Source organism: Elgaria multicarinata, chromosome 14, assembly GCF_023053635.1.
Source record: "Elgaria multicarinata webbii isolate HBS135686 ecotype San Diego chromosome 14, rElgMul1.1.pri, whole genome shotgun sequence".
Lineage (NCBI taxonomy): Eukaryota > Metazoa > Chordata > Lepidosauria > Squamata > Anguidae > Elgaria > Elgaria multicarinata.
The window spans coordinates 3314029-3340247 of record NC_086184.1 but is presented as its reverse complement, the minus strand read 5'-3'; the positions used below and the strand labels follow the sequence as shown (position 1 = coordinate 3340247).

At 40.9% G+C, this 26219-nt stretch overlaps 1 protein-coding gene across 5 annotated transcripts in view; it reads left to right on the top strand.

Annotated features, from left to right (window-relative positions):
• BANP (BTG3 associated nuclear protein) overlaps positions 1-26219 on the top strand; it is a 194120-nt gene that overhangs the window by 17023 nt on the left and 150878 nt on the right. For 4 of the 5 annotated variants that reach the window (XM_063141297.1, XM_063141298.1, XM_063141295.1 and 1 more), the window contains exons 2-4: positions 2601-2729; positions 4709-4803; positions 12972-13171. In XM_063141297.1, coding sequence (XP_062997367.1) covers positions 2660-2729; positions 4709-4803; positions 12972-13171 — 365 coding nt within the window. In that variant the 5' untranslated portion in view covers positions 2601-2659. The remainder of the gene's footprint in view (positions 1-2600; positions 2730-4708; positions 4804-12971; positions 13172-26219) is intronic. The other variant, XM_063141300.1, reaches the window with a different exon arrangement.

The following is a 26219-nucleotide window of genomic DNA, read 5'->3' as shown; positions in this document are numbered from 1 at the left end:
GAAACTCTGGAGACGGAAGAGAGAAACCTGATTTAGCTCAAACCAAAGGAGTTTCCAAATCTCATTTTGTGCTGACAAAGAGGTCCTATAAGAATGCGTCGCTCTTGGGCACAGTTTCTCATGTGTGCATATAGATTTATTTATTTATTTTGTTATAAAAGCTCTGTGTGAGTTGCAGTATACATTATTAGAATGTAAGCCTATGCGGCAGGGCCTTGCTATTTACTGTTTTACTCTGTACAGCACCATGTGCATTGATGGTGCTATATAAATAAATTATAATAATAATAGTAATAATAATAATAACATACAAGTAAAGCTTGAATGAAGATGCTAAAAACAAGCAACACAATCCAACCCGATTCAATCACTGCTGAGTCCTGTCGATTTGAGTGTGCTTAACTCTTTCATTGAAATCCGTGGGAGCTCAAAACCCTTAATGTTGGCTGGGTTTTGTCCACATGTATGTGAATAATAAGAGGGGCGGGGGTGGGTGGGTAAAGCCCCATTAATGCCTCAGCTCCTCTACCAGTGTTAACCATGGCCAAGAAAAGCTTTTCTCAAAAGGAAGGATTGTAGCGCCTTTGGAACAGTTTTGGCCCGTGCTACATCTCAGAGACAGAAGGAGTCCTGCAGATACGCAAATGCTACCATCTTCTGTGTGCCCTGGTCCATACTTGGAGGAGGCCAGGGGATGCCTTGGAGCATTTCAGGAGCTAGGAATGGGAGGTGGCAGAGCCCAAGTCCCTCCATCTGTTGACTGTAATAACTACCATTGCCATAAATAGTAGGACTATACTATTTACAGGTCAATCCTATGGTCCTTGGGAGAGTGTTGCAGCAGCAATATGATAATTCAGATTCCCCCTCCCAAGGTTGTAGATACTTCTATGACCTCAGGAGAGGAATCCAATAGCGGATCCTTCCCCCTTACCCTGCAGCTGCCTTAGAAAGCACCACAGTGGCTACTTTCTGAGGTTGCAAGATGGCTTCACAGAGATAAAAAAGTGGGGGGGGGTTCATTGGGCAGATAAAGGAGGGAAGAGGAGAGGCCAGGATCAACAGGACCCTATGGTCTTTCTGTTGCCCCTTTCCTACCACTGCTGGTAAGTGAGTTATATGGGCTCAGAGGAGGAATAGGAGGTGAAATCACCTCTGTCGTTCTTCCTGCCCTACCTGGCTCTTGCCGTCAGGGCACAGGAATGACAGAGAATTGATTTATCTATTAGCTGAATTGATTGAACACCCCCTTACGCAACCAGAAAGGTTTCCCCATATATAATTTTTAATACAAATGCTCATAAAAAGAGCAGATAGCAAGCACTATTTTAAGTGGCACTTACCCTTTTCTCTTGCTTAGAAGCGAAGTGCCCCTTCTAACATCATGCCTCCTACGACATGTGCATCATTTAAAAACAAATGATATACATGTCTTGCTTCAGAACTGATGCGTACAACCACTTGCAAATTTAATCGATTAAGGCTTTAATAATGACTCTACTTAACTGGCATTGAGATCAGCTGGACTCAGTAGGACTTTACTCAGAATTATAGAACTGCACTGTTAAATGAAATGAACTTAATTGGCTGAGATGTCTTTAAATGGCTGACAACCCTAGGAAATAGGCTTTGGTGTGGTTGGTGAGAGGACATCCCTCTTTCAACCACTGTTTGGGCATCTCCAGTGAAATTTTAGAATGTTTTTAGGCTGTTTTAAGGATGTTTTAATCATGTATGCTATGTTTTAAATCAGTTTTAATGTGTTTTATATTCACTGTTGTTCCCCGCCTCAATCCAAGTGGAGAGGCGGGTAAGAAATATATTATTATTATTATTATTATTATTATTATTATTATTATTATTATATCTTACGGTTGCTTGTATTGGAAAGTGATTGCACGTGTATAGTGGAATGTAATCTCAAGACAAAGTGTTTTTGAGACTTGCTTCCAAAGCCTCGTGTGGCGCAGAGCGGTAAAGCAGCAGTTTCTGCAGCTGAAACTCTCCCCACGGCCTGAGTTCGATCCCAGCGGAAGCTGGTTTCAGGCAGCCGGCTCGGGTCGACTCAGCCTTCCATCCTCCCGAGGTCCGTAAAATGAGTACCCAGTTGGCTGGGAGAAAGGTAATAAAGGCCGGGGAAGGCAACGGCAAACCACCCCGCTATAAGGCCTGCCAAGAAAACATCAGTGAAAGCTGGCGTCCCTCCAAGAGTCAGTAATGACTCAGTGCTTGCACGAGAGGTTCCTTTCCTTCCCTTCCAATGATAGTGATAAAAGAGCACCTTTTCCTGCATTGTATACGTATGAGTGGAATGGGGAATTCTACCCTTAGAATTTAATGAGTACTGAACCAGGAGGGCTGTAGTGAAAACTACTGTTTGCTGTAGTCTGGCTCTTGTGGCTGTCAGAGGAAATTTGTGCTAAATAACTGGCTGAAACCTGTGCTACAAAGATCAAGTGGACATTTGCTGTAAAAGTGATTTACAATTGATAGCTCCTAACATAATTTTAATGTAAGTATGATTCTTACCTCCACTATGACATGTGGTGAACATTACAGCTGCTGTGTGACCACAGTTTTGCCTTAATGATGTTTTGCAGAATCAGATTTGCATGAACTGACAGATCTGTTCCGGTCCAGCGCTGCTGCCTGTTTCTGAATGATGACAGAACAGGATTTAGCTGATGTGGTTCAGATTGCTGTGGAGGACTTGAACCCAGATCATCCAGGTATGTTGAAGGAGGGACACACAAGTGATACAAAGAAGAAGAAATACAAAGGCACCCCGTGTGTTGCTGTTGGCTGTGTATGTTTAAGGATGTGTGATGCTGGGAATTCCGTTCCGTTTAAGCCTGTCAGGATTTGTTTCTGTTCTGATAAGCTGTGCTGGATCGTAGTAAAAAAAAATTGTCTGGATTATTTTTGGACATTTTTTTGGTGTTTGTTTTTAAATTCACGCAAAAGGGATGTTTGCGAGACCACATCACGCCAGTCCTTTTCCAGCTTCATTGGCTGCCAGTCCAGGTCTGGGCCTGATTCAAAGTGCTGGTATTAACATTTAAAGCCCTAAACGGCTTGGGGCCAGGCTATCTGAAGGAACGCCTCCTCCCGTATGTACCTGCCCGGACCCTAAGGTCATCCTCAGGGGCCCTTCTCCACGAGCCCCTGCCAAAGGAAGTGTGGCAGGTGGCTACCAGGAGCGGGGCCTTCTCTGCTGTGGCACCCTGGCTGTGAAATGAGCTCCCTAAGGAGGTTCGCTTGGCACCTACATTATATGTTTTTAGACGCCAGGTGAAGACCTTTTTATTCTCCCAGCATTTTAACAGTCTATAAATAAATTTTAACTTGGTGTTTAAAATTTGAAATTTTGCATTGCTACTGTTTTTATCTGGTTGAGCTTTTATATTGCATTTTATATTATGGTTTTATACTGTTGTTTTATACTTTGAATGTTTTTATTTTTGTGAACAGCCCAGAGAGCTCCGGCTATTGGGCGGTATAGAAATGTAATAAATAAATAAATAAATAAATAAATAAATAAATAAATAAATAAATAAATAAATAAATGTTTTTCCCTCTGGGTCTTCAAATTTGCACAAATGGGACCACCGTTTGTAAAAAATATTTTTATTATTAGAAGTCTTTCTCAAGTCTGCTTATCCACTAGTGTGAAAATCCATATTATTGCCCTGCTTGAAATTTGCACATTTTTTTCACACACACCCCTCCTCTGTTACAGCTTTATCGTGACATTTGTGTATGGTTAGCAATCTTGCTCACTGCTCTGAGAAGGTGCTTTGGGAGTGGGTGTGCTCATAACCGGAAGCAGCCTTCCTTTAAACAAAACGGGTTTTTGCTGGCAAGGCAAACTCCAAAATGGAGGATCAGACTGAGAAGGACTTTGACAAATATAGAATATGGTTCTGCTGGGCTAAATGAAGTAGAGTGTGAAGAGGATGAACCTGACAAGAATTGTTACAAGGGGAATATGTAGCGGATCGGCAGATTTGTGAAAGACCACTAATAATACTACTGAAACATCGGCAATTTAGACTGGGGCACTAGCAACTACCAGGAACAGAATGAGGTTTTGGAAACATTCTGATAGAAGACGTGGGCCATGTAAAGAGAATTGGCAGGCCTGATGTGACCTATGATGAACATGGATCTAGGGTGACCATATGAAAAGGAGGACAGGGCTCTTGTATCTTTAACTGTAATGTAGAAAAGGGAATTTCAGCAGGTGTCAATTGAAGAGGGTGAAATTCCCTCTTCATCACAGCAGTTAAAGCTGCAGGAGCCCTGCCCTCTTTTGCATCTGGCCACTCTACTATAGCTAGTGTAGCTTTAACTGTTGTGACGAAGAGGGAATTTCACCCACTTCAATTGACACCTGTTGCAATTCCCTTTTCTACATTACTGTTAAAGATACAGGAGCCCTGTCCTCCTTTTCATATGGTCACCCTACATGGATCTAGAACTTTGTGCAAAGCTTGTTACCCTGAATCGACCATTTTTTATATCCTCAGTTGCAGGTAGCTTTAGTTGTGAAAACATTTCTGGGGAAATTTCTCCGCATGTGCTCAGGCTAGAACCTGTCCTTGGGAGAATTTGGCTGCATTCATTTTGTGGCTTTCAAACTGGCCCTCATAAATTGATGCCTTTTATAGAAATACTGAAAATGGTTTGCTTTCTTTTTTTTCTGCAGTTGTGTTGGAAAACCATGAAGTGACAGACGAAGATGTAGAACCACCTTTAAAACGCCAACAGATAGAAATTAATTGCCAGGATCCCTCAATTAAGGTTGTGGCTATGGATAGTTTTGTTGCTGTTCAAAAAATGAAGCTATTGCTGGATGGATGGGGTTATGGCCTATTATGGTCTAAAGTCCTTGGGAAGGTGCAATACAACCACAGGTTTACCTTGTTATGAAAGAAGGCATGGAAAAAGAGACTTGAGATGATACAGATGAAGCTTGCTCTGCTTTACTTAGAGAGCTGATCTCTAAATACTTCATTTATTTATTTCAGAGAAAGATGATGCAACCTCTCCTGTGATTCTTGCACCAACTTCTATACTCGTTTAGAGTACACATGAGTTTTCAGATTACGAATAGAAATCACACATGTGAACTTGCAAGAAACACTCAGCTCAGTGAACAATGATTAGCAAGCCCCTTGCATATTGATTAGAGGAATTTTGAGCAATTAAATACACATTTCAGCTCACAGTTTGCCCTATGCATGGCTGGCTTTCAATCGTGAAAAAGAGTTATCATCATAATGTAATGATAATAGGCTATTGTTACATGTGTCCTTTTCACCTGTTGTTTTGAGGTTATGATTCTCTTATGCTCCATATTTGTTTATGGGCTAACAAACAGGTAATAGATATGTTTGCATCATGAACGTTTCAGAGACTAAATTTCATATTGTGCTTTAGCTCCTGCAGAAAATTTCTTAATTGTTAACTGGTTAATTTAAGCGTTGTATTCCCCTCCCTCCGTCTTAAGTGGCTGCAGGTAACTTGGGCTCAGTTTTCTTCTTCTCCGTTCCTTTTGACTACAGCCCACCAGGGGGCACACTAGAAATTTCATAAAGGAAATTAAATCGAAATCAAAGGACATTATATATTTTTGTTATAAATAGGGAAGATATTCTTTTTATTATTGCTCTTCGGTTATTTCTTTAAGCACACTGCTTTGAGTAGAATAATTGCAGAAAAGGGTATATAAATAAACATGACTTGCTGCAGGATACAAACCATATTTATATCCCGCCTTTTTGATTTGTTTGCAAAAACATCCAAGGTGCCCAAGATAACTCAATTGAAAACACATCGAAGTGTAAAAATAGCAAACTAGAGAAACAGATAAAATGTCAATTTGAAGTCAGGCTCAGGATAACAAATAAAAAACCAGGCAGGCCATGAGCCCACCAGGACAGGACCGTTTTTATTTGATGTTGGATTGTCATTAAGGAGGGGATTAGCTGGAGCGCTTAGAGCAAGTACCTCCACCGCCTGGGTCCTACAGTGGAAAAGGCCCCTCTTCCACCTCCGTAAAAGCTCTGTCTCTGAAGGTGGCAAGGCATGGAAAAGTCAGCCTCACTTTTTTTTTTTTTTTTTTTTAATAATTTTTATTCATTTTCAACACTATATAAACATAAATGAACATTTCCAAAATATAATTGAAACAAACACAATAAGAAAAAGAAATACATCAAATATCTGCTTCATACATATTGAATAATTGTTGAGTACAAATATCAAAAACTATTACATATGCCTTATCACACTACAACATTTTCATTCTTAACATAAAAGTGCACCCCCCACCTCGGGATCATTCTTGAGTCCAAAATCTAATCGTTTCTTCTGATGGTGGTTTCCCATTTCCCTTAGTAAACACGAACACTAGGAACTGTTTCCAAATTCCTTCGAACTCATTTATTTTAGTTACGCCTTTTCTCCACTTAATATTACATGTCAGTTTATCATTAATGGCTATATCCCATACTACTTTATACCACTCCTCAATAGAATATTCCCCTTGGATCTTCCAGTTCCTAGCTATCATCAATCGTGCTGCAACCAACAAACTCGATATCAGCTCTATAGTTCCTTTTCCACACTTTATATCTTCAAATAGTGACAGCAATGCTATTTTTGGTGTTTGTTCTATTTTCATTCCCACTATTTCTTCAATTTCTGAGAACACCATCTTCCATAATCTTTGTACATATTTGCATTGCCACCACATATGTAAATACGTTCCTTTTTCCCCACATCCTCTCCAACAATTTGCTGAATGTTGATCACTTATCTTGTTCAATCTAACCGGGGTTAGGTACCACCTCCATAAAATTTTAAAATAATTCTCCTTTATTCTTACTGATAAACTTCTCAACACTCTTTGTTTCCATAGTCCCTCCCAGCTCTGTCGCCCTATTTGTATCTTCAAATCTGATTCCCAAATCACTTTCTCTGTATTCTCTCTAAACTCCTTCTCTAACAATATTTTATATATTTCACTCATTAATCCTTTTGAAACTATACTACCTCCTTTTCCTTTCTCCTTACTTACTACTAATTCTTCAAACCTCGTCATCTTTCTGCACATTCTATTATCTTTAATCCACTTTTTATTCCATTGTTCTAATTGACCATATTCTAGCCAAGATAGCTTCTTCTCCTTTAACAAATTTTCCATATCTTCTCTTGTTTTAATATCTCTTACCCAATCCTTTAATTTTATTTTATTTTTCTCTTTTAATATTTTACATAATCTACCCTTTAGATCCTCTGGGAAATTCTTTAACATTATTATCGGTGCTAAGGGAGAGTTGCTCGGAAGCAGCTTCCCTTTAAATTTGCTCCAAATTTCCCATTGAGTCCTCAGGAGTGGATTATCTATACTTCCAACCCATTTTCTTCCTCCATCTTTAAAAAAAACATTCTCCAGATTCATCTCTACCTTACTTATGATTTTTTCTTCCATCCAGTATAAATCTCCTACTCCCATAATTGCTTCTACAACATGTCTTAATCTATTTGCTACGTAGTATAATTTTATGTTTGGGAGACCCATTCCCCCCTTTTTTTGGCTTAGGTACCAATTATTTTTATTCACTCTTGCTCTCTTTTCTCCATTACAATATTTATTAATAATATTTTGCCAACTTTTTATCTCGGTTTCTGATATTTTTATAGGTAGCATCCTAAATACGAAATTAATTTTAGCTAGTATCTTCATTTTTATCAAAGCTATTCTCCCAAACCAAGATAAATTTAATCTTTTATATTTCTCCAATTTCTCTAATACCTCCTTCTTTAACCTCGTTAAATTTTCCCTTTCTAAATTCTCTAGATTTTTTGTAATTTTAATTCCCAAGTATTTAATCTCATTCTTAACTTTCAATTCCATCCCCTTAAATTCCCAATCCTTTTCTTCCTTCTTAGTATAGTTAAACAGCATCATCTCTGATTTAGACCAATTTATTTTTAACCCTGTAATTTCCTCAAATTCCCTCAACTGATATTTAATTCTTTCTAATTTTCTTAATGGATTCTTAATGGTCAATAAAGTATCATCCGCAAACATGTTTAGCTTTATCTCCCTTACCTCTCCAATTCCTTCTAATTCTTTATCCTCCCTTAGTGCCTTCGCCAAAACTTCCATAACCATTACAAAAAGGACCGGCGAGAGCGGACATCCTTGTCTTGTTCCTCTGGCTAGTCGTATCTTTTCAGTAAGTCCGTCATTTACCACCACTACCGCCGTATTTTGGGAATATAACTGTTCTATTACATTTTTAAATTTATTTCCAAATCCCAATTTATCTATAATACTCTTTAGTGCCTGCCAGCTCACACAATCAAAAGCTTTAAAAATATCTAATGCCATAATACCTGCCTTAATATTTGCTTTTTTTATTACATTTATTACATTTAAAACTCTACCCACTAAATTATGCATATGTCTTCCTACCACAAACCCACATTGATCTGCTCCTATATATTCTGCCAAAAATTTATTTAATCGTTTGGCCATAATAGATGTAAAAATTTTAGCATCCTGATTTATTAAAGAAATAGGTCTATAAGAATCAGGATTAGTCAAATCTTTATCTGGTTTTGGGATCAGAATTATCACTGAATGTTCCCATGATTCAGGTATCTTCTCTCCTGATAATATCCTATTATAAAGTTCCATTAATTTTGGAACTAAACAATCTTTGAAGACCTTATAATATTCTGGACCCAAACCATCTGCTCCTGGTGATTTACCCACTTTTAACTTATCAATAACTTCTTCAACTTCTCTTTGAGTTATTACTGACTCCATTAACTCCTTATATTCTGATTTTATTTCCTTCTTTATAAACCTTCCAATATACTCCTCCACCTTTTCTTGTTGAATTTCTTTACCCTTGTACAATTCCTGATAAAATTCCTGAAAAATTTTTATTTTAGCTTTCATTGCATGACAATAATTCCCTCGACTATCTTTCAACGTTTCTATCCCATTCCTCCCTTTTTCTTTTTGTGTGAGCTTGGCAAGCAACCTCGAGTTCTTATCACTGTTTTCAAAATATTCCCTTTTCATATACATTAAATTCTTTTGAATCTCTTCTATATTTAAGTTTTCTAATTGTTTCTTCTTAGCTTGTATTTCCACTAATTTATATTTATCTTTACTTCGCCAATATCTTTCCTCCAAGTTTTTAATTTCTATCTCTAACTTTTCCTGTTCTGCACGTTGTTGTCTTTTTAAACTACATGTTTCTCTAATACAGATTCCTCTTGCTACAGCCTTCATGGTGTCCCAAATGACTGACCCAGCTGTTCCTCCTTTTTCATTAATTTCCCATGCCTCCGACAGTTCCTTCCGAATTTTATCTACTATTTTATTGTATTTCAATATCTTTGTGTTCAACTTCCATCTATATGCCTCTTTATAATCTTTCTTAACTGTAAATTCTAAACTTAACAAGGCATGATCGGTTACTTTTATTACCCCCATTTCCATTTTACAAATCCTCGTTGCAAAGTCTTTTGAAACAAATATATAATCTATCCTGGAGTATGTATGATGAACTGGGGAAAAGTATGAAAATCCAGGCCTATTCCCGTAAAGTAAGCGCCACGAATCTAAATAATCATTTTCTTTTACTAATTTATTCAATATAGTCATATTGTTCCTCTTTTCAGCATTAGTGGGATTTGACCTGTCCCTTTTATTATCCATAACCATATTAAAATCCCCAGCTAATAATGCATACCCCTCCTTAAATTCTTCTATTTCTTTGAACAGCTTTATAAAAAATTCTCTATGCCTCTCATTTGGGGCATAAACATTAATCAAAGTATAAACCTTTCCCTCAATTTTACCTTTTAACATAAGATATCTACCCTTATCATCCTTTTTTACCTCTTCTAATATAAACCCACTTTTTTTTGAAATCAAAGTGGCCACTCCATTTTTTTTTGATGTCCCTAATGATTTTTCATAATAGGCTAACCACTTTAATTTTATCATATTCGAATTCTCGGAGCCTTGGTGTGTCTCTTGGATCATTATAATATCTGATCCCTCTTTATTTAGCATTTGTTCTATTCTCTTCCTTTTCACGACTGCCCCTAAACCTTTAACATTGAGTGTTGATACCTTTATCTTTTTATCCATAATCACCCTTTTGAAATCTCTTCCGATCCCTTGTGCTCAGCAATTCAAACTTGCTTACATAAAAACACAAACTCCATACATAAAACCCACACCCTCCTACCCCGATCCCTCCTCCCCTACCTTCCCCCCCTCCCCACCCCCCCACTCTAATCCCCCCCCCATATCCCCGTGAGTCTAATACTCCAGCCATCTACTTTAAAGGGGGAGGGGGGAGGCAGTGCTGTGCCTGGCCGGCAGGTCTCTATATTAGCATTTTTATTTGCAATTATCTCCAACATAATTAACAATTCTCTTACTCTCCAGATGTCCCAGCCTCATTCCCTCCCCCACCCACTCCAGCCCCATCTGCTTCCCCATCCAGACCCAGCCTCTTCAGCAAATCTTTACCTTGATCCAATGAGGTTACTCTGTATTCCCTCCTCCCATATGTAAATCTTAAGAAAACCGGGTAACCCCATGCATAAGGAATTTTATTCTTCATTAATGTTTCCGTTATTGGTTTAAGACTACGTCTCCAATTTAATGTGCGTTGAGAAAGATCATTGTAAATTTGCACTGGTTTGCCTTTACACTGTATCTGAACCTTAGATCTCAATTCTTTCATAATTTGCTCTTTTTTGTAATAGTTGCCAAATTTCACCAATATGTCTCTAGTCCCTTTGTAGTTTTTCCCCCCCACACGGTGGACTCGGTCCAGATCCGATCCATCTATTGGAATGTCAGGCGTCAGCTCCTTGAACCAGTTCACGATAATTTCTCTAAGATCTTCTCCTTGCGTCTCCTTCAGCTGCTTTATTCGAAGCGAAGATCTACGAGATTGATCTTCCAAGGCGATCAAACGCAATTCCCATTCTTTAAATTGTATATTAGTTGATTTTTCGAAAGCCTCTTGTTTCTTCTGGTCCAGATCCACTTTAGCCTCTATCTTTTTGATCTTATCCGAATTTTCCATCGTTTTATCCATAATAGTACGCATTTGTTTTCTGAATTCACTCATTTGCTGATCCATTTTTTTAAAAATAATCATGTTATTTTCTGCTATAATAGCCTTGATTTCCATTAAAGAGGGAGGGTTACTACCACTTTCTTTCCCCCCTTCTGCCATGTTTCCTTCTTTATTTGGTATTGTATCCAAAGAGACTGGGTCTATATCTTCCTCTTCCTGTTCAACTCCAGGGGCTGTACTTCCCAGGAAGGAGAGGTAAGCCAAATTATGATTTGAAGGTTTCTTTTTTTGTTTATTAAGCTTTTCCCAACTTTTGATCTTTTTTTTTAACGTTGGGCATGGGTCCCCTCTGGGTAGGGCATAAATCTTAGAGTCCAACTCTCTTCCTTAGCAACTTATGCTGGCTTCTCTATTATATAGCACTCACAGCTCCTTCTTCACGAGGAGGGGGGAAAAATCCAGTTCACAACAGCATTCACTAGAGGGGATCAGATTTAATCACTCAAAGTCTCTCACATCCCACATCTCCCTCACCGAATGCCAAATGCAGCTTTTTTCACCCCTTCACCCCCCTTCTCGCCACGCCAATAAATCCAGTCAACCACTTTAACCTTAGAAAGCCAGCATTCCAATCGTTCCCATGTGAGATAAAGATGAGAGGTTATATCACAGATCAATGTCCAGCAAACATGAATTCCTTCTTTTTAAACTGCGTCAGTCAGCGTTTACTTTCACTTTTCATAGAGTTGCCGTTTAGACAGACATTGCATTAATCATAGTTCATCTCACCTCCCTTCTCCAAATCTCTCCACTTTCCCGGCTCCTGTTGGTTTTATAATCATTTTCTGTCAGTTGCTCAAAGATTCATGCCCATTAAAAGAGAGATAATTGCCTTTTCCGGCAAGCGCCGTTCAGAGCCTCAGAAGAAACCCGCCATCGCTCAGGCTGCCAAGCTCCGCCTCACTTTTAACGATCTGCCAAGACTGAATGTTCCATTTTAAAGTGAAAATATTTAAATGGCGCTTATTGAGTGGAATGATGCATTGTGCCCGTTTTCTAAAGAGAGATGCTGGAACACTTGGGGTAGTATCCAGGGCGGAATGAACACTAACATAAATGACATTGCACTAGCATAAGTGACCTGTAGCGCAATCCCTATAGCATTAGCTGGTGTGGTGGGATTCCCCGGAAAACTGGTCATGCCAGCTAACTGTTAGTATTGCGCTACAGGTCACTTACGCTGGTGCAACATAATTTAGGTTTGTGCTTATGTTGAATTGGATACTGCTCTTGAAATCCATTGTACCTGATCTGAGATGGATGAAGCAAAGGTGTTCTGTATACCCTTATTCTTTCTTTCTTTTTTATAAGGGTAGATTCTTGGCATTCAGAACAAAGTCCTGGAGCTTAGCCTTAAATGTTTCTCTCTATTATTATTATACACATCTCTATGTTGATTTTTTAAAAATCAAACTCCTCCTTTTTTATTGAGTATGTGCAACACATTTTTATAAATGACTCATTCTTTTGTCCTCCAAAGGGGCAGCCTGGCTTTTTTTTTTTTTTTAGCCCACTGCATCACACTTAGGGTGAAAAATAAAACTGAACTTTACTTGAATATAGAGCCTCGCACATTGAGACAGGCTTATAAGCCTCGTAATACTGTGATATTCCATCAATTTTGTGGTTGATTGCGTTTAGTGACCAAGCGGCCTGATAGTGCTCCTTGAGTACGCATGGCATTTAGCTGGACCTTGATCTGTGTATGTTCTTTGAAGATAAATTTGTAGGTTTAAAAAATAATAATCACTGGCTTATTTGGCTGTTTCTTCTCCCCAGTCGTTCCTGTATTCCATTAATCAAACGATATGCCTGCGATTGGATAGCATTGAAGCAAAGCTGCTAGCCCTGGACGCCACTTGCAAATCACTGGAAGAGAAGCTGGACCTTGTCATGAACAAGCAGCATAGCCCCATCCAAGTTCCCATGGTGGCGGGTTCCCCGCTTGGCGCTACCCAGACATGCAACAAAGTGAGATGGTAAGACGAGAGCGTGTGAAGGTCGCACACGTTGTCTCCAGAGCATCTGTCCGGTATGGCCAAGTTGAGCAGGTTTCTGGGTAACTGTCAGGGGCTTGTTATGCAGTTTAGAATGAGAAATGCATCGTGCCATTGTCATGGTGTTCCCCCCCAATGTGACAGAGACTAAACATACCACCTGGCTTTGTGGATGGGTTGGAAGTAATGTCGGACCTGGCCACGGTGACACATGCCTTAGTTACATCCCGATTGGATTACTGTAACACGCTCTACGTGGGGCTGCCTTTGAACTCCAGCTGGTTCAAAGAGCTGCAGCCAGATTGTTGACCGGGGCTGGTTACAGGGAGCAGACAACAACTCCCCTGTTAAAACAGCTCCACTGGCTTCCAGTCTGTTTCCGGGCACAATTCAAAGTGCTGGTTATGACCTATAAAGCTCTATATGGTTCGGGTCCAGGTTATTTGAAAGAACGTATTCTCCCTTATGAGCCTGCCCGCGCTTTGAGATCTTCTGGAGAAGCCCTTCTTTCAGTCCCACCTTCTTCACAGGCGCGCTTGGTGGGAACATGGGAGAGGGCCTTCTCGGTGGCTGCTCCGGTGCTCTGGAACTCTCTTCCCAGGGAAGCTAGGCTGGCTCCCTCCTGGATGGGCTTTCGGAAGCAAGCTAAATCTTGTTTGTTCCAGCAGGCCTTTGGAGAATAATCCAGCCCTCCATCTATGTTAATGTCTTATAATTTTGTTGTGTATTTTTTAATTGTTTATGGTTTTGTTTCTCTCCCCCCCATATATATTTTAAACTTTGTAAGGCCGCCTTGAGGCCCAGCATTGGGCGGGATACAAATAAATATAATAATAATAATAATAATAATAATAATAATAATAATAATAAGAAGAAGAAGAAGAAGAAGAAGAAGAAGAAGAAGAAGAAGAAGAAGAAGAAGAAGAAGTAGTAGTAGTAGTAGTAGTAGTAGTAGTATTGCCACATTTCGTCTTGGCTTTAGCTGGGATTTAGGGTTCATTACCGATGGAATGTACTAGCTACTGTTTGAGAGTAGGGGTGGATTGCTCCCTGCCCATCTTGGGAGACTGGCTGGGATGTCATTTTGAAAGAAGAATTCAGCAGTCTGAGAATCTGAGCTTTTGTATTTTTAAAGCAAGCTTCCAACCCTTAAGAGTATGAAGATAACCTTGAAAATTTGAGGTTATGTTTAACCATCATCTCTTGTATGCCAGAGCAGGCCTGAATAGCACTTGCAGGGGTAGAAGGCAAGGTTTGGGGGTGGTAGGCACTGTCATACATATACATGAATCTGTGTAATTAATTTTGTCACAGCGTTTGGCTTTTCCTGAGGTTACATTGTGCCAAAGTTGAGATATATTTTAATGTGGTATGCAGCCCTGCATTTATTCATGCAGGTTATAGCATTGACCAGTCAGAGGGCATAGAGCCAATGTGCACCAGGCATATAAAATGAATCTGGGCTAAAATGAATGTAACATGCTTGCATTCTCTGCCTGTTCCCACACACAATCTGATGATATGAGATGTGTTAAAAGTAGCCAGTGAATACCTGTTATCTCTTTGTTTGGAGGGTTGTCTTTATTTTAATATAAGTGATGCCCAAAGAGGTTCTCCACCCCCCACCCCCTCACGCTCTGCCCCATATCACTCTGGTTTTACTTTTCATACTTTACTCTTGGTTACACTGTCCTGAATAACTGGACTTGAGATTCCGCTCATCTGTTTCCACAGGCTACACTATATATGCAATTCATTGGCAAGCCCCTTGCATGCCTCTGAATATTTTTCTGGTATGTGATGCTAGGAAATGATCTCAGTATTGCAGGTGCCCTGGATACTTACAGAAATAAGCTGTTCTGTTCTGGCTTCATGATGACAGTTTTGCACATCAGCAACAGAGAACATATTTTGTTGACATACAAATCCCCTCCTATCAGATTTGGCATCCATGTTCAGCTCTAATCCTTTCCTGGATGGCTTCTTCTTTGGTTTCTCTCCAGCTGGTGCTCCTCTTGTGCTCAATTCTTTTTTTTTTAAAAAAAGAAGTTCTTTCTTTACTGATATTAGCAGTTATACTCAGTTGGGTCTGTTAATTTCATGAATGTCAAGTTCATATCCATATGAAGTTTTTTTTTTAATGCATATGTTAAAATGGCACCAGATTTGTCATAGGTTTGGCATAGTACCGGTCACTTCAGTCATTTCAGGCTATGATTTCATGCATCACCTATGACATGAATGGGAAATAAGTAATCCTGTATCCATAGAATCATAGAATAGCAGAGTTGGAAGGGGCCTACAAGGCCATCGAGTCCAACCCTCTGCTCAATGCAGGAATCCACCCTAAATCCACCACCTGTCAACCAACTTGACAGATGGTTGTCCAGCTGCCTCTTGAAGGCCTCTAGTGTGGGAGAGCCCACAACCTCCCTAGGGAGCTGATTCCATTGTTGTACTGCGCTAACAGTCAGGAAGTTCTTCATCGTGGTCTCTGTGCATCACACCAACGGGCTCTGCGCTCGCGCGGAGACCTCGTCCGGTAAACTTCTAAAGCTAACGGCGTTTCAGGTGGGGACCCCTCCCCCACGACCAAGGTCGCATGCACCAACGGTCCCCACCTTCCCCTCAGTCTCTCTTCAACCGCCATAGCGGTGATCTCTTGAGAGGAGACTTCTGAGTATTTTAAACAGTATATTGTATATAGTTCGGCGTTTTTTAATTTAAATTTTTCAAATTTTGTTTCAATTTCTTTATTTCAATAAATTTCTTATCGTGATCATGGCCTTTAAGGAGCCGTTTAGAAAGTGTACGAGCTGCGGCAGTAAGTTGCCTTCTTCAGACAAACATACTCTGGCTTCCTTTAACTTGAGCCCGTTATTCCATGTCCTGCACTCTGTGAGGATCGAGAAGAGATCCTGGCCCTCCTCTGTGTGACAACCTTTTAAGTATTTGAAGAGTGCTATCATGTCTCCCCTCAATCTCCTCTTCTCCAGGCTAAACATGCCCAGTTCTTTCAGTCTCTCTTCTTAGGGCTTTGTTTCCAGACCCCTGATCATCCTGACCCCAATGGAGGGATGCAAGATGCTCATGAAAGAATTCTGCATTTGTCACAAGACCAGCATGTGGCACGGTATGGCCTCGCTGCTGACACGGTGCCAAGTTCTTTCAAGTTGTTTTGGATTTTTGAGCAGGGTGGTCTCCCAAAAACTTTGGAAAGTCTGTATACATTCATATTGGAGTGCCACCTGTGAATTTTAGGAAAACCTTTTTTTGTTTGTTTCAGATTTGTATTTGCTGAAGTTGAAGACATAATTAAATGTAGACAAGGAATTTGCTTCCCTCAGGACTAAATATTCTAGAGTTTGGGGCTTCCCCATTACTACCTGTACACAAATTCTAAGTCTACAAATATCCTTCTTCCTAGGTTGTGAGGAAAGCAGGGTTTAGGTTATATTGTCACATCCATGTATAGCTTCCAGCTTTTCCTCCTTGTGCTCGTCTTTTTGCTGAAAATGCACTTAGAAGGAGGTTTCATGAGTTAAATAACTTGGTTAGGAACCCAATAATGCATGTCCGGTGTGATCCTTCATTAGTTTTTACTAATGGTGTGGTGTAGTGGCTAAAGGTTGGGCTGGGAGTCGGGAGTTCCGGGTTCTAGTCCCCACTCGGCTAGGGTGACCCTATGGAAAGGCGGACAGGGCTCTTGTATCTTTAACAGTTGTATTGAAAAGGGAATTTCAGCAGGTGGCTTTTGCATATATGGAGAACCTGCTGAAATTTCCTCTTCATCACAACAGTTAAAGCTGCAGGTGCCCTGCCCTCTTTTAAATCTGGTCACACTATAGCTGCAGTATAGCTCATGCAGCTTTAACTGTTGTGATGAAGAGGAAATTTCACCAGGTGCGACATGCATGCAAATGACACCTGCTGAAATTCCTTTTTCTATGCAACTGTTAAAGATACAGGAGCCCTGTCCTCCTTTCCATATGGTCACCCTACACTCGGCCATGGAAACCCACTGGGTGACTTTGGGCCAGTCACAAACTCTCAGCCCAACCTACCACACAGGGTTGTTGTTGTGAGAATAGGAATGGAGAGGAGGAGGATTATGTTTGCCGCCTTGAGTTCCTTGGAAGAAAAAAAGGTGGAATATAAATACAATCTATCAATCAATGAACAATTTAATGCATCTTTGATGGATTTAGCATGCCCCCAGGCTGTATTTTGCCTTGTAAAGACTTGGGTGGGTGGGTGGGTTGATAAACATTCCAGGGCAGTTTAGCCATTTACCTCTCACCTGTGGAAGTACTTTTATTGAAAACATTTCTTCCCCAGGTGGATAGAATCCAGTTTTGTGAGTTGAGATATATGTTATATAGCAGCAATATACAGTCTTGCTCTGTTTTCCATTGCCCTTAAATGCCCGTGGAATGAGCCCTGCTGTTTTATGGGCTCATGATAAATATTGATTTCTGTAAGAGAAAGTAGAAAATGTACTTTCTTCAAGTCAGAGACAATCCTGTAGGTAGGGAAAAGAGCAGAATATGGTTGTTATCACTTGATTTACATTTAAGTGCCTTCAGTTAGATTTGTATGCTTTACTAAATTACTTTGCCCTTCGGCTTCAAAGCAAACCTGGTTTGGGATTTCCCCTAGTGAAATGCATTTCTTTTCCCAGGTAGCAGCCCTATTGCTTTTGTTATCTATGTTCATTAATGGAATATGGGTGATAGGAATAGCATCCCCCATCCCAAACAAACCTGGTGACTTTGACAGCAAGTAAAAACATGTTTGTAATGTCTTCATTGCTTTGTTACCCCAGAACCATTGACTTCCTCTGCAGTTGAATTCACTGTAGAGGTGCTGAAAAGACACTGCGGTTCCATGAAAATGATAACTGCAGTGCAGGAGCCATTGGGCATTTCATTCACTTTCATTCACAGAAAATAGAAGTATAATGAATGCTGCCCAGAGGGCTTACATTCTGTTGATGAGTAAAACATTGGAGTGGACATTTCAAGGCCTTGCGTGAATGCATGAAGAGGAAGTATAAGGGCTCTGGAGTACCAGAGTGTGAATTGGCAGTAGCACCAGAAAAGTTGGGTGGATGTGGAAATGCAGAAACAACACAATGGCAATTTAGGAAAGGAGGAGGGCCCATGCAGGCTTTTATAGGAAGGCTCCAATTTGTCTCGAGGACTCTTTCTGCCTTAATATGCTTCTGAGTTGAGAGTTGTTGGACAAATTCTAAAATGTCTTATGTTTGGTATGGAACCAGTTTAAGGAAAAGTGGTGTAGCATATGCTTTGCATGCAGAAATTCTCAAGTTGAATCTCCTAACTTCTGCATATAGGGTTGGGAAAAACTCCCATCTGTAACCCTGGAGAGCCACTCCAGGTCATTGTAGACCAGACTTCTCCAGCCTGGTGTCCTGCCATCATCGCCAGCCAACGTGGCTACAACTTGCATTATACCCAGCTGTTCTAGAACCTCATTGATAGGTGGCCGGATTGTTTCCAGGTTCTCTGTAGATTATGCAAGGAGGAGGGGAGGGGATTTAAAGGGCCCCATGTGCTAGATTGCTCTGCTGGATGAGCAGAAAGCGAGAGGTTGTTAAAAACACTGATGCGCATGTGTGGACACACACACACACATCTGAGGAACTCCTTGCCTCCTGCTTTCGTGCACTTCCTTTTAAAAACAGTGGGTTAATATATTTTATTTATTTATTTATTTATTTATTACATTTATATACCTCCCCATAGCCAAAGCTCTCTATAAGTAAGGAGAGTTGTAGTAGCGATTAAAAATGCAGTTGGGAAATAAATATGTAGCTTTTACTCTTATCTACCAAGCCAGTCCTGTGTCTCTCAAATATTGTATGGAGATTTATATGTGCTGTTATTTATTTTTGTTGCTAAATGAATATAGTAGAAGGGGAGTTGTTTTCAGGTGTGTGTTTTACTCGGGAGCCTTAAATCAGCCAAGAACTGTATACTGTTTTCTTAGAGAGAGTTGTGTGTATAAATGAGAAGAGTGGGCCGTGTTATTCTTCTGTAGCAAAAACAGTGAAGGGTTTTGTGGCAGCTTCAAAACTGACATGTAGCCTGAGCTTTTGTAGGCACAAGCCTGCTTCCTCAGATGAAGTGTGCATTCCAAATATTTTAAATATATTTTGAGTCCTCAGACTCACCTAGCTTTCTTCACCTCTGTTCATCTTTTGATCCTGCCCAAATTCTCTGGCCCTGGGCCCTCAGTCTCTTTAATTTCCTAACAGTCTGGCTCCGAAATTATCTTACCCTTCAAGGAAATATGCTGACCACATCTTCCAACATGAAAATTGGCAACAGCGCTGTCATCTTCGATGCAGCATGACATCAGATGTCACCATATCTCAGCCACTGTGATGGTGTTGATGTGCTAGAAAATGTGTAGTGGCATCCAGAATAAAGCTGCAGAGTTCAAAGTCAGCGCATTGGCCATGATCCAAAGAATTGCGCAGTGGGTTCCATTTGGCCAGTGGGGTTGTATTTCTTAAACAGCAGTTTACCAAGCTGCATGGTAAATAGGCTTTGAGTCATTACACAGATGTCTTTTGTAATCTACTGAATTTGTGTCACCCATAACTTCTCACAATTTTCCTGCCTATCAGCGTTTGTTGTTGTTAATCTGTACATGGGCGACAAACAAGGAAAGTTTATAACTTTGGTTAGAAAGGCGAGATTGTTGCATCAACAGCCTTTTAAGACTCGCCAGCTCATTTCTCCTATTTAGAACTTCTGCGATTAAAACCTTTAGCTTTTTAAGGCTGACAAAATGAATCACGGCTATTATTGGGGATCCTGTGCATTGTCATAATAAACAGAGAGTCGGATCTATTTTCAGAACTTGACATCCAGCTGAGTTGGGGTATCTTCACTCATACAAGCCAAGGGATACCAAGTTCAGTAGGTGAAGGATCAATGCAAGCTTTTGAATTTTTAGAGCATTTTTTGGGAGAGAGCTGCTTTCAGTTGCGTGCAAAATAATACATTATGAGTGTTATGCTCAGTGTCTCAGAAGCCCCTTTAAGACTTTATACAGCCATCTGAACAGTGTGCGTTGGACTTGGGTCTTGGAAGACCCTGTGTGAAGGCGTTCAGAATTGGCCATGAAGATGGCAGGAGGCCTTGGACAAGCTGCCACCACTCAGCATCATTTCCCTGGTCACCAGCATGTGAGCAGTGTTGGCCCACCACTCAGTGTTATTCAGAAGAGGCAGCTACTCATCATCGAGTTTTGAGCTTTGGTAGTTTTACATAGGAGCCCATTCCCATTAGTCTTTCGAAGAGTGCTTATTTAAGATAGGTAGCTAAGTTGCACATCATAGAATCATAGAATAGCAGAGTTGGAAGGGGCCTACAAGGCCATCGAGTCCAACCCCCTGCTCAATGCAGGAATCCACCCTAAAGCATTCCTGACAGATGGTTGTCCAGCTGCCTCTTGAAGGCCTCTAGTGTGGGAGAGCCCACAACCTCCCTAGGTCACTGGTTCCATTGTCGTACTGCTCTAACAGTCAGGAAGTTTTTCCTGATGTCCAGCTGGAATCTGGCTTCCTTTAACTTGAGCCTGTTATTCCGTGTCCTGCACTCTGGGAGGATCGAGAAGAGATCCTGGCCCTCCTCTCTGTGACAACCTTTTAAGTATTTGAAGAGTGCTCTCATGTCTCCCCTCAATCTCTTCTTCATCAAAAGGGCCATAAAGGGAATCCGTTGCTTATAGTTGCAAGCAGCAACTATATGAAACCTTGGGGTGTGTGTGTGTGTGTGTTCTGTAGGTGTAGCTGAGTGATATGAGGTGTGACTCGTTCTTAAGATCCACCAGATTGGGTGTGTTAGGTTTTGATTAATGAGGTACGTCCTGTGCCGTATCTCTGGCATGTCAGCTGGAATGCATTTTGGCTTGGGATCCTGCAACGTGTGCCTACGCCTCTCGGCCCCAGTGGTAGAAGTTCAAGAATGGTGATTCCAGAAGAATACTAACATTTTGTGATGTGCATTGTAGCGGTGGAAAGTTTCCAAAAGAGCTGCAGAAAATGGAATTATTGCAGAGACTGTAATTCAGTAATGTGGGGGTGAAATACTAGACTGTTGCCCTCAGCAAAGTAATGTGCAAATATGAACAAAAATATAGACTCAATAAATAAAGTAAATGAAAGCTTAGAATCCTAAGGGGAAAGTAATTAAGTTATACATATATACATTTGCCATCAACACCGATACATTAGCCAGGCTATCTTCTGGTTGTCAGCAGCAAAGCTTGCTACATGCCCCCCCATCCCCCCGCTTTCCTTTATATTTGAATCGTAAAGATGTTCATTGATTGTAATAAACTATCCCACAGGCTTGGCCGAGTGGTTTAAAAAAGGAAAATGGTTTGTCAGTTTTAATCACAAAACTTTGATGGCTTAGTCTCTAGGGGATGCAGTAATCCTCCTTTTCCTACACTTAAAGTAGCAGATGTGGTAATTCACTGGATAATGTACTCAGCACTCAAAAGTTTGGTTTACATCTGAATATCTTCCCCTGGGATGCGGATGAGAGCTCTCTGTAACTTCAGGGCAGGAGCCTGTTCCCATCCTTGGGATATTTGGGGTATTTGTAAGATTCTTTAAGCGTCCGTTTTGTTAACATGTGTCCTGCTTGACACACATGTGCGCACCTTCAAATGTGCAACCCTGACAGCTGTTGAACACTGAGCGCTGGTGGAAAGACTGGCACCTTTACAGTTAAGGGAGCCACAGATTATAGGCATGGACTTTGAAGACAATTTTTTGTTGAAGAAGAAGAAGAAGAGGAGGAGGAGGAGGAAGAGGAAGAGGAAGAGGAAGAGGAAGAAGAATCCATTCCAAGGAATGTTAAATGAAGCAGTCAAATGACAATGGGCACTTAAGGTGTTAAAATCAGTCATGCAAACTAATAGTTCAGTAGATAAAGCAAAATACATAGAAAGTTTGTGTGTGTGTGCACATGTGTGTAGAGTTCTCTAGCAACAGGGAAGAGGGACAGAAGCAAAGTGGGACATAGACACAAGCAGGATCCAATAAGCAGGAAAGAGAGGAAGATTTCTTGCAAATGTGAGGAAAGAGGAGGCATCTGTGTGGTGCTTCAGTAGGTTTTTAGGTTGTCTCTTGAGCAAAGATTGCGATGGAAAGAGGGGAGATTTAGGGATGGGGAAAGCAGTTCCTGTGGGTAGAAGGAAAAGATTGTTCAGAATTTATTTATTTATTTATTTTATTTATTTAAAATATTTATATCCCGCCCTATATCACTAAGATCTCAGGGTGGTGTACAGATAAAAACATACATTATAAAACAATAAATAAATGAAGAGAAGGCAGAGAGATCTGACAGAGCTCTTAGGTTACAGGCTTCAAACTTTGTGAGGTTAAAACACTCCTGCATTCGTTTTCTATCACCAAGAAAATGGGAGGATTGTTGCCTGCAGTGAGAGCACTGCCAGGCCTCCCCTCTCTTGATATTTGAGAACACAGGAACTTCTAGATGTGGGGGGGGATTGACTTGTCGACTGCCTCCCTGGGGCTGCTAAAATGCGGTGAGAAAACAGATTGAAAACTCTGACCAAAGCTTTTGGAGAGGGGCGGAGAAAAAGAGTGTCAGCAAATTAATGAGGTTCGTGAGAAGAATATAGTCCCTTAAAATCTGAGAAGCTGGCAGGTGAGGCGGAGGTTATGTGGAATCTCTTTGGGAATGGAAAGGGTTTATGAGATTCCTCTTGTACAGAGAATGCAGGGGAAAGAGTCCTAATTTTCCAGGGCAACGAGCGGCAGTTCATATGCCCAAATCTGACCTTCATGCGTAGAATATAGTCAGTGGTGAGATTCCTGTTTCCTGATGGTTTGTCACATCTGCGATTTGTGTGTGTGTGTGTTAAATGATGTTGGCCTCAAAGTATCCTGGTTGACAATTATTCTTCCTCCTGACTTAAGCAGAGAGGGCAAAATTAACCTACTGCTGACTTCGTTACTTGGTGGTCATTTCTGGGGCCTGAGGCTTGACTTACAGTCTTCCAAACAATATTAAAGGACAAGTGACAGGCTGCTGTTTGCCAGGTATCAGAATTACTGGGATCTTTGTAACAAAGAGGTTGTCATCACTAAGAGGACTAGCTGTTGAAAGACTTCAAAGGATGTCTGAGCGAATAACTGCTTAAGTAATGCAGACACGTGGCAAAGTGCTTTACTGTTGCCATTCTTACAGGAAAGGTCCTAGCTCAGCGGTAGAACAAATGCTGTGCATACAAAATGTCCTGGGTTGAATCTCTGGCACCGCCAGGAAAGGCTCCTGCCAAATTCAACCTGGAAAGCTGCTGCTAGTCAATGTGTAGACCAGCCTTCCTCAACCTGGGGCGCTCCAGATGTGTTGGACTGCATCTCCCAGAATGACCCAGCCAGAGCTGGCTGGGTCATTCTGGGAGTTGTAGTCTAACACATCTGGAGCGCCCCAAGTTGAGGAAGGCTGGTGTAGACCCTCGTGTGCTGGATGGGCCATGGTTTGACTCATTATAAGCAGCTTTCTGAGAAATCACTATTGTTCCCATTTTACTACTGGAGAACTGAGCCTAAGAGTGACTTTTCAGTGAGGTCATGTGCCTTTGGGCAGGGCTCTTGAGCAAAGATTCTAAGCGTGGGACAACGAACAAGGAGAATTGCCCCTTTAAGTGCCAGAATTTGTTCAACGCTTCTACTCTCTGAAATTACGCATCCCACCATTCTTGCCCTCAGAGTTGACGGAGCCAAGCATTCTGTAATTTGGTGTCGATGTATTACAAGCCCTGGAAAAACATAGCCCCTTCCAATATGAGCGTGTGGTTTTGAGTTTCACAAGGTCAGTTTATAGAATTAAGAATAGTAACTTAAAGCCAACCCGGCTTATGGGACTGAGAACAGAGTACAATTATTCATACAAATATATTGCAGAATTATATTTGTCAAACTTTCTTGAACTGACCGAGATCTGAACTACATTCGCTACGCCAGCTGCTATTAGCTAAACGGTTTCTAATAAGCCAGTTGTTTTTAATTGTTGAAGGCTTCGTGTAGCAATTTGGGCGCTTCAAGCAGTTGATAGATAAATAATAAGATCAAATAGAACTTGCCAGTTTTTATGCGTGGCTTGCGGGGGCTAAAGTGAGTGCGTCTGAATTTTTAATCACGTCTCTTAAGGCGAAGAACAATAAGAAGTTTCATGTTCCGGAAGATTACCCGTAAACAGATCTTGTAAGATCGTAAAATCTCTGCAAGCCAAAAACTTTATAAAAGATTTCAAAGGACGAAAATTAGCAAGGCGATAACCCTAACCAGAAAAGAAGAAATATAAACTCATCAAAACCAGAAAACAAGAAGATGATATTTTGAGTTTTGATGTTGCCTTAGGAAGGCTGTGTTCCATTCTAAACTGTCAGAAATAACAAATTGTATGAAGGGCCAGGAAGGACCTAGGTTTCATAAAGCAGGAGGATTGGTCCTCAGGTTGTAGACTGCCTCACTGCAATCTTAAACACATTCCATTGGAAGGAAGGGCTGATGGACACATTGCACTCCTAACGAGGGAATGTGCGTGTGAGTGTGAGCCCGCCCCCCCAATGCCAATTTTGAGGTCCTAAAGAAGGGAGCAGGCTCCTGAAAATTCCAGTAGAGTGGGTTGAAAAGGCCGTTTCTGGAGAGGAGATAAGAGACTCTACTTGCAGCACACGCGGCATATTGCTGTATGTTGTCTTTTGAACGGTGCAAGCCTGTATTTATAGCTGCTCATCTCTTTGCAATGCATGCAGTCGTGGGCCCAATATCTCTTCGGTTGCCTGTTGATGTTTTAAAAAGTTTGACACTTTAGCTGCTGGGACATTGCTGGCGTTTTCTGTGGTTTACGTTCTGCGCCATTTAAAATAATAATAATAATAATAATAATAATAATAATAATAATAATAATAATAATAATGCCGTTACTCATAGATAAGGTATTAGTAAGGTATTTAGCAGCCTCATATATCTCTCTGATTTGGGCAGTGCTGTCCTTGGAAGCTTATGTGCCAGCCCCATTGTTGTTGAGGAATATTTGCCTATTGAAGTGAGGTCTGTAGCAGCAAAAGTTTCCAATGGATTGTACTCTGGGTTGATTGGCAAATACTGCCAAGTACAGGTGAATACTTCAGAAGTCATAATTGTGGGGATTAACATCTCTGATGGTAGTTCTGGAGGTTTTAGTAGAGGTTTAAAAGCATTGCTGTCTAATTCAAAGAGCTGCATGATGTTTCCCTAGCTTTGGTTAATAGTAAACAGAAGGGGGCAGAAAAGCATTATATATAAAGCTGGACCTGTGGCTTTGAGCAGTCGAAATACTTCATAGAATAGCAGAGTTGGAAGGGGCCTACAAGGCCAGTGAGTCCAACCCCCTGCTCAATGCAGGAATCCACCCTAAAGCATCCCCGACAGATGCTTGTCCAGCTGCCTCTTGAAGGCCTCTAGTGTGGGAGAGCCCACAACCTCCCTAGGTCACTGGTTCCATTGTCGCACTGCTCTAACAGTCAGGACGTTTTTCCTGATGTCCAGCTGGAATCTGGCTTCCTTTAACTTGAGCCCGTTATTCCGTGTCCTGCACTCTGGGAGGATCGAGAAGAGATCCTGGCCCTCCTCTGTGTATTTTTGTACATGGGGATTGTGTATTTTTGTACCATTTTTGTACATGGGGATTGGGTTGGAAATCCAAGCTTTAAAAGCCACCTTTCCTGTAAAGTGCCCATAAGTCAGGGTGTGCCACACTCAGGGTGTCCTCAAAAAAATGAGACGGAGGAGCACTTGTAGGTAGATGGTGACTGAAAATGATAGATGTGCAGAGTTGCATGTATACAGCCAAGCGCTAAATAAGTATGATTGTTAATGAGGCACACCAGAAGTGTAGTTCTCTATTCAGAATGTCTGATGGAAAAAGGAAAGGGGCCGCTTATAAATCCAACCAAATAAATTTTGTGT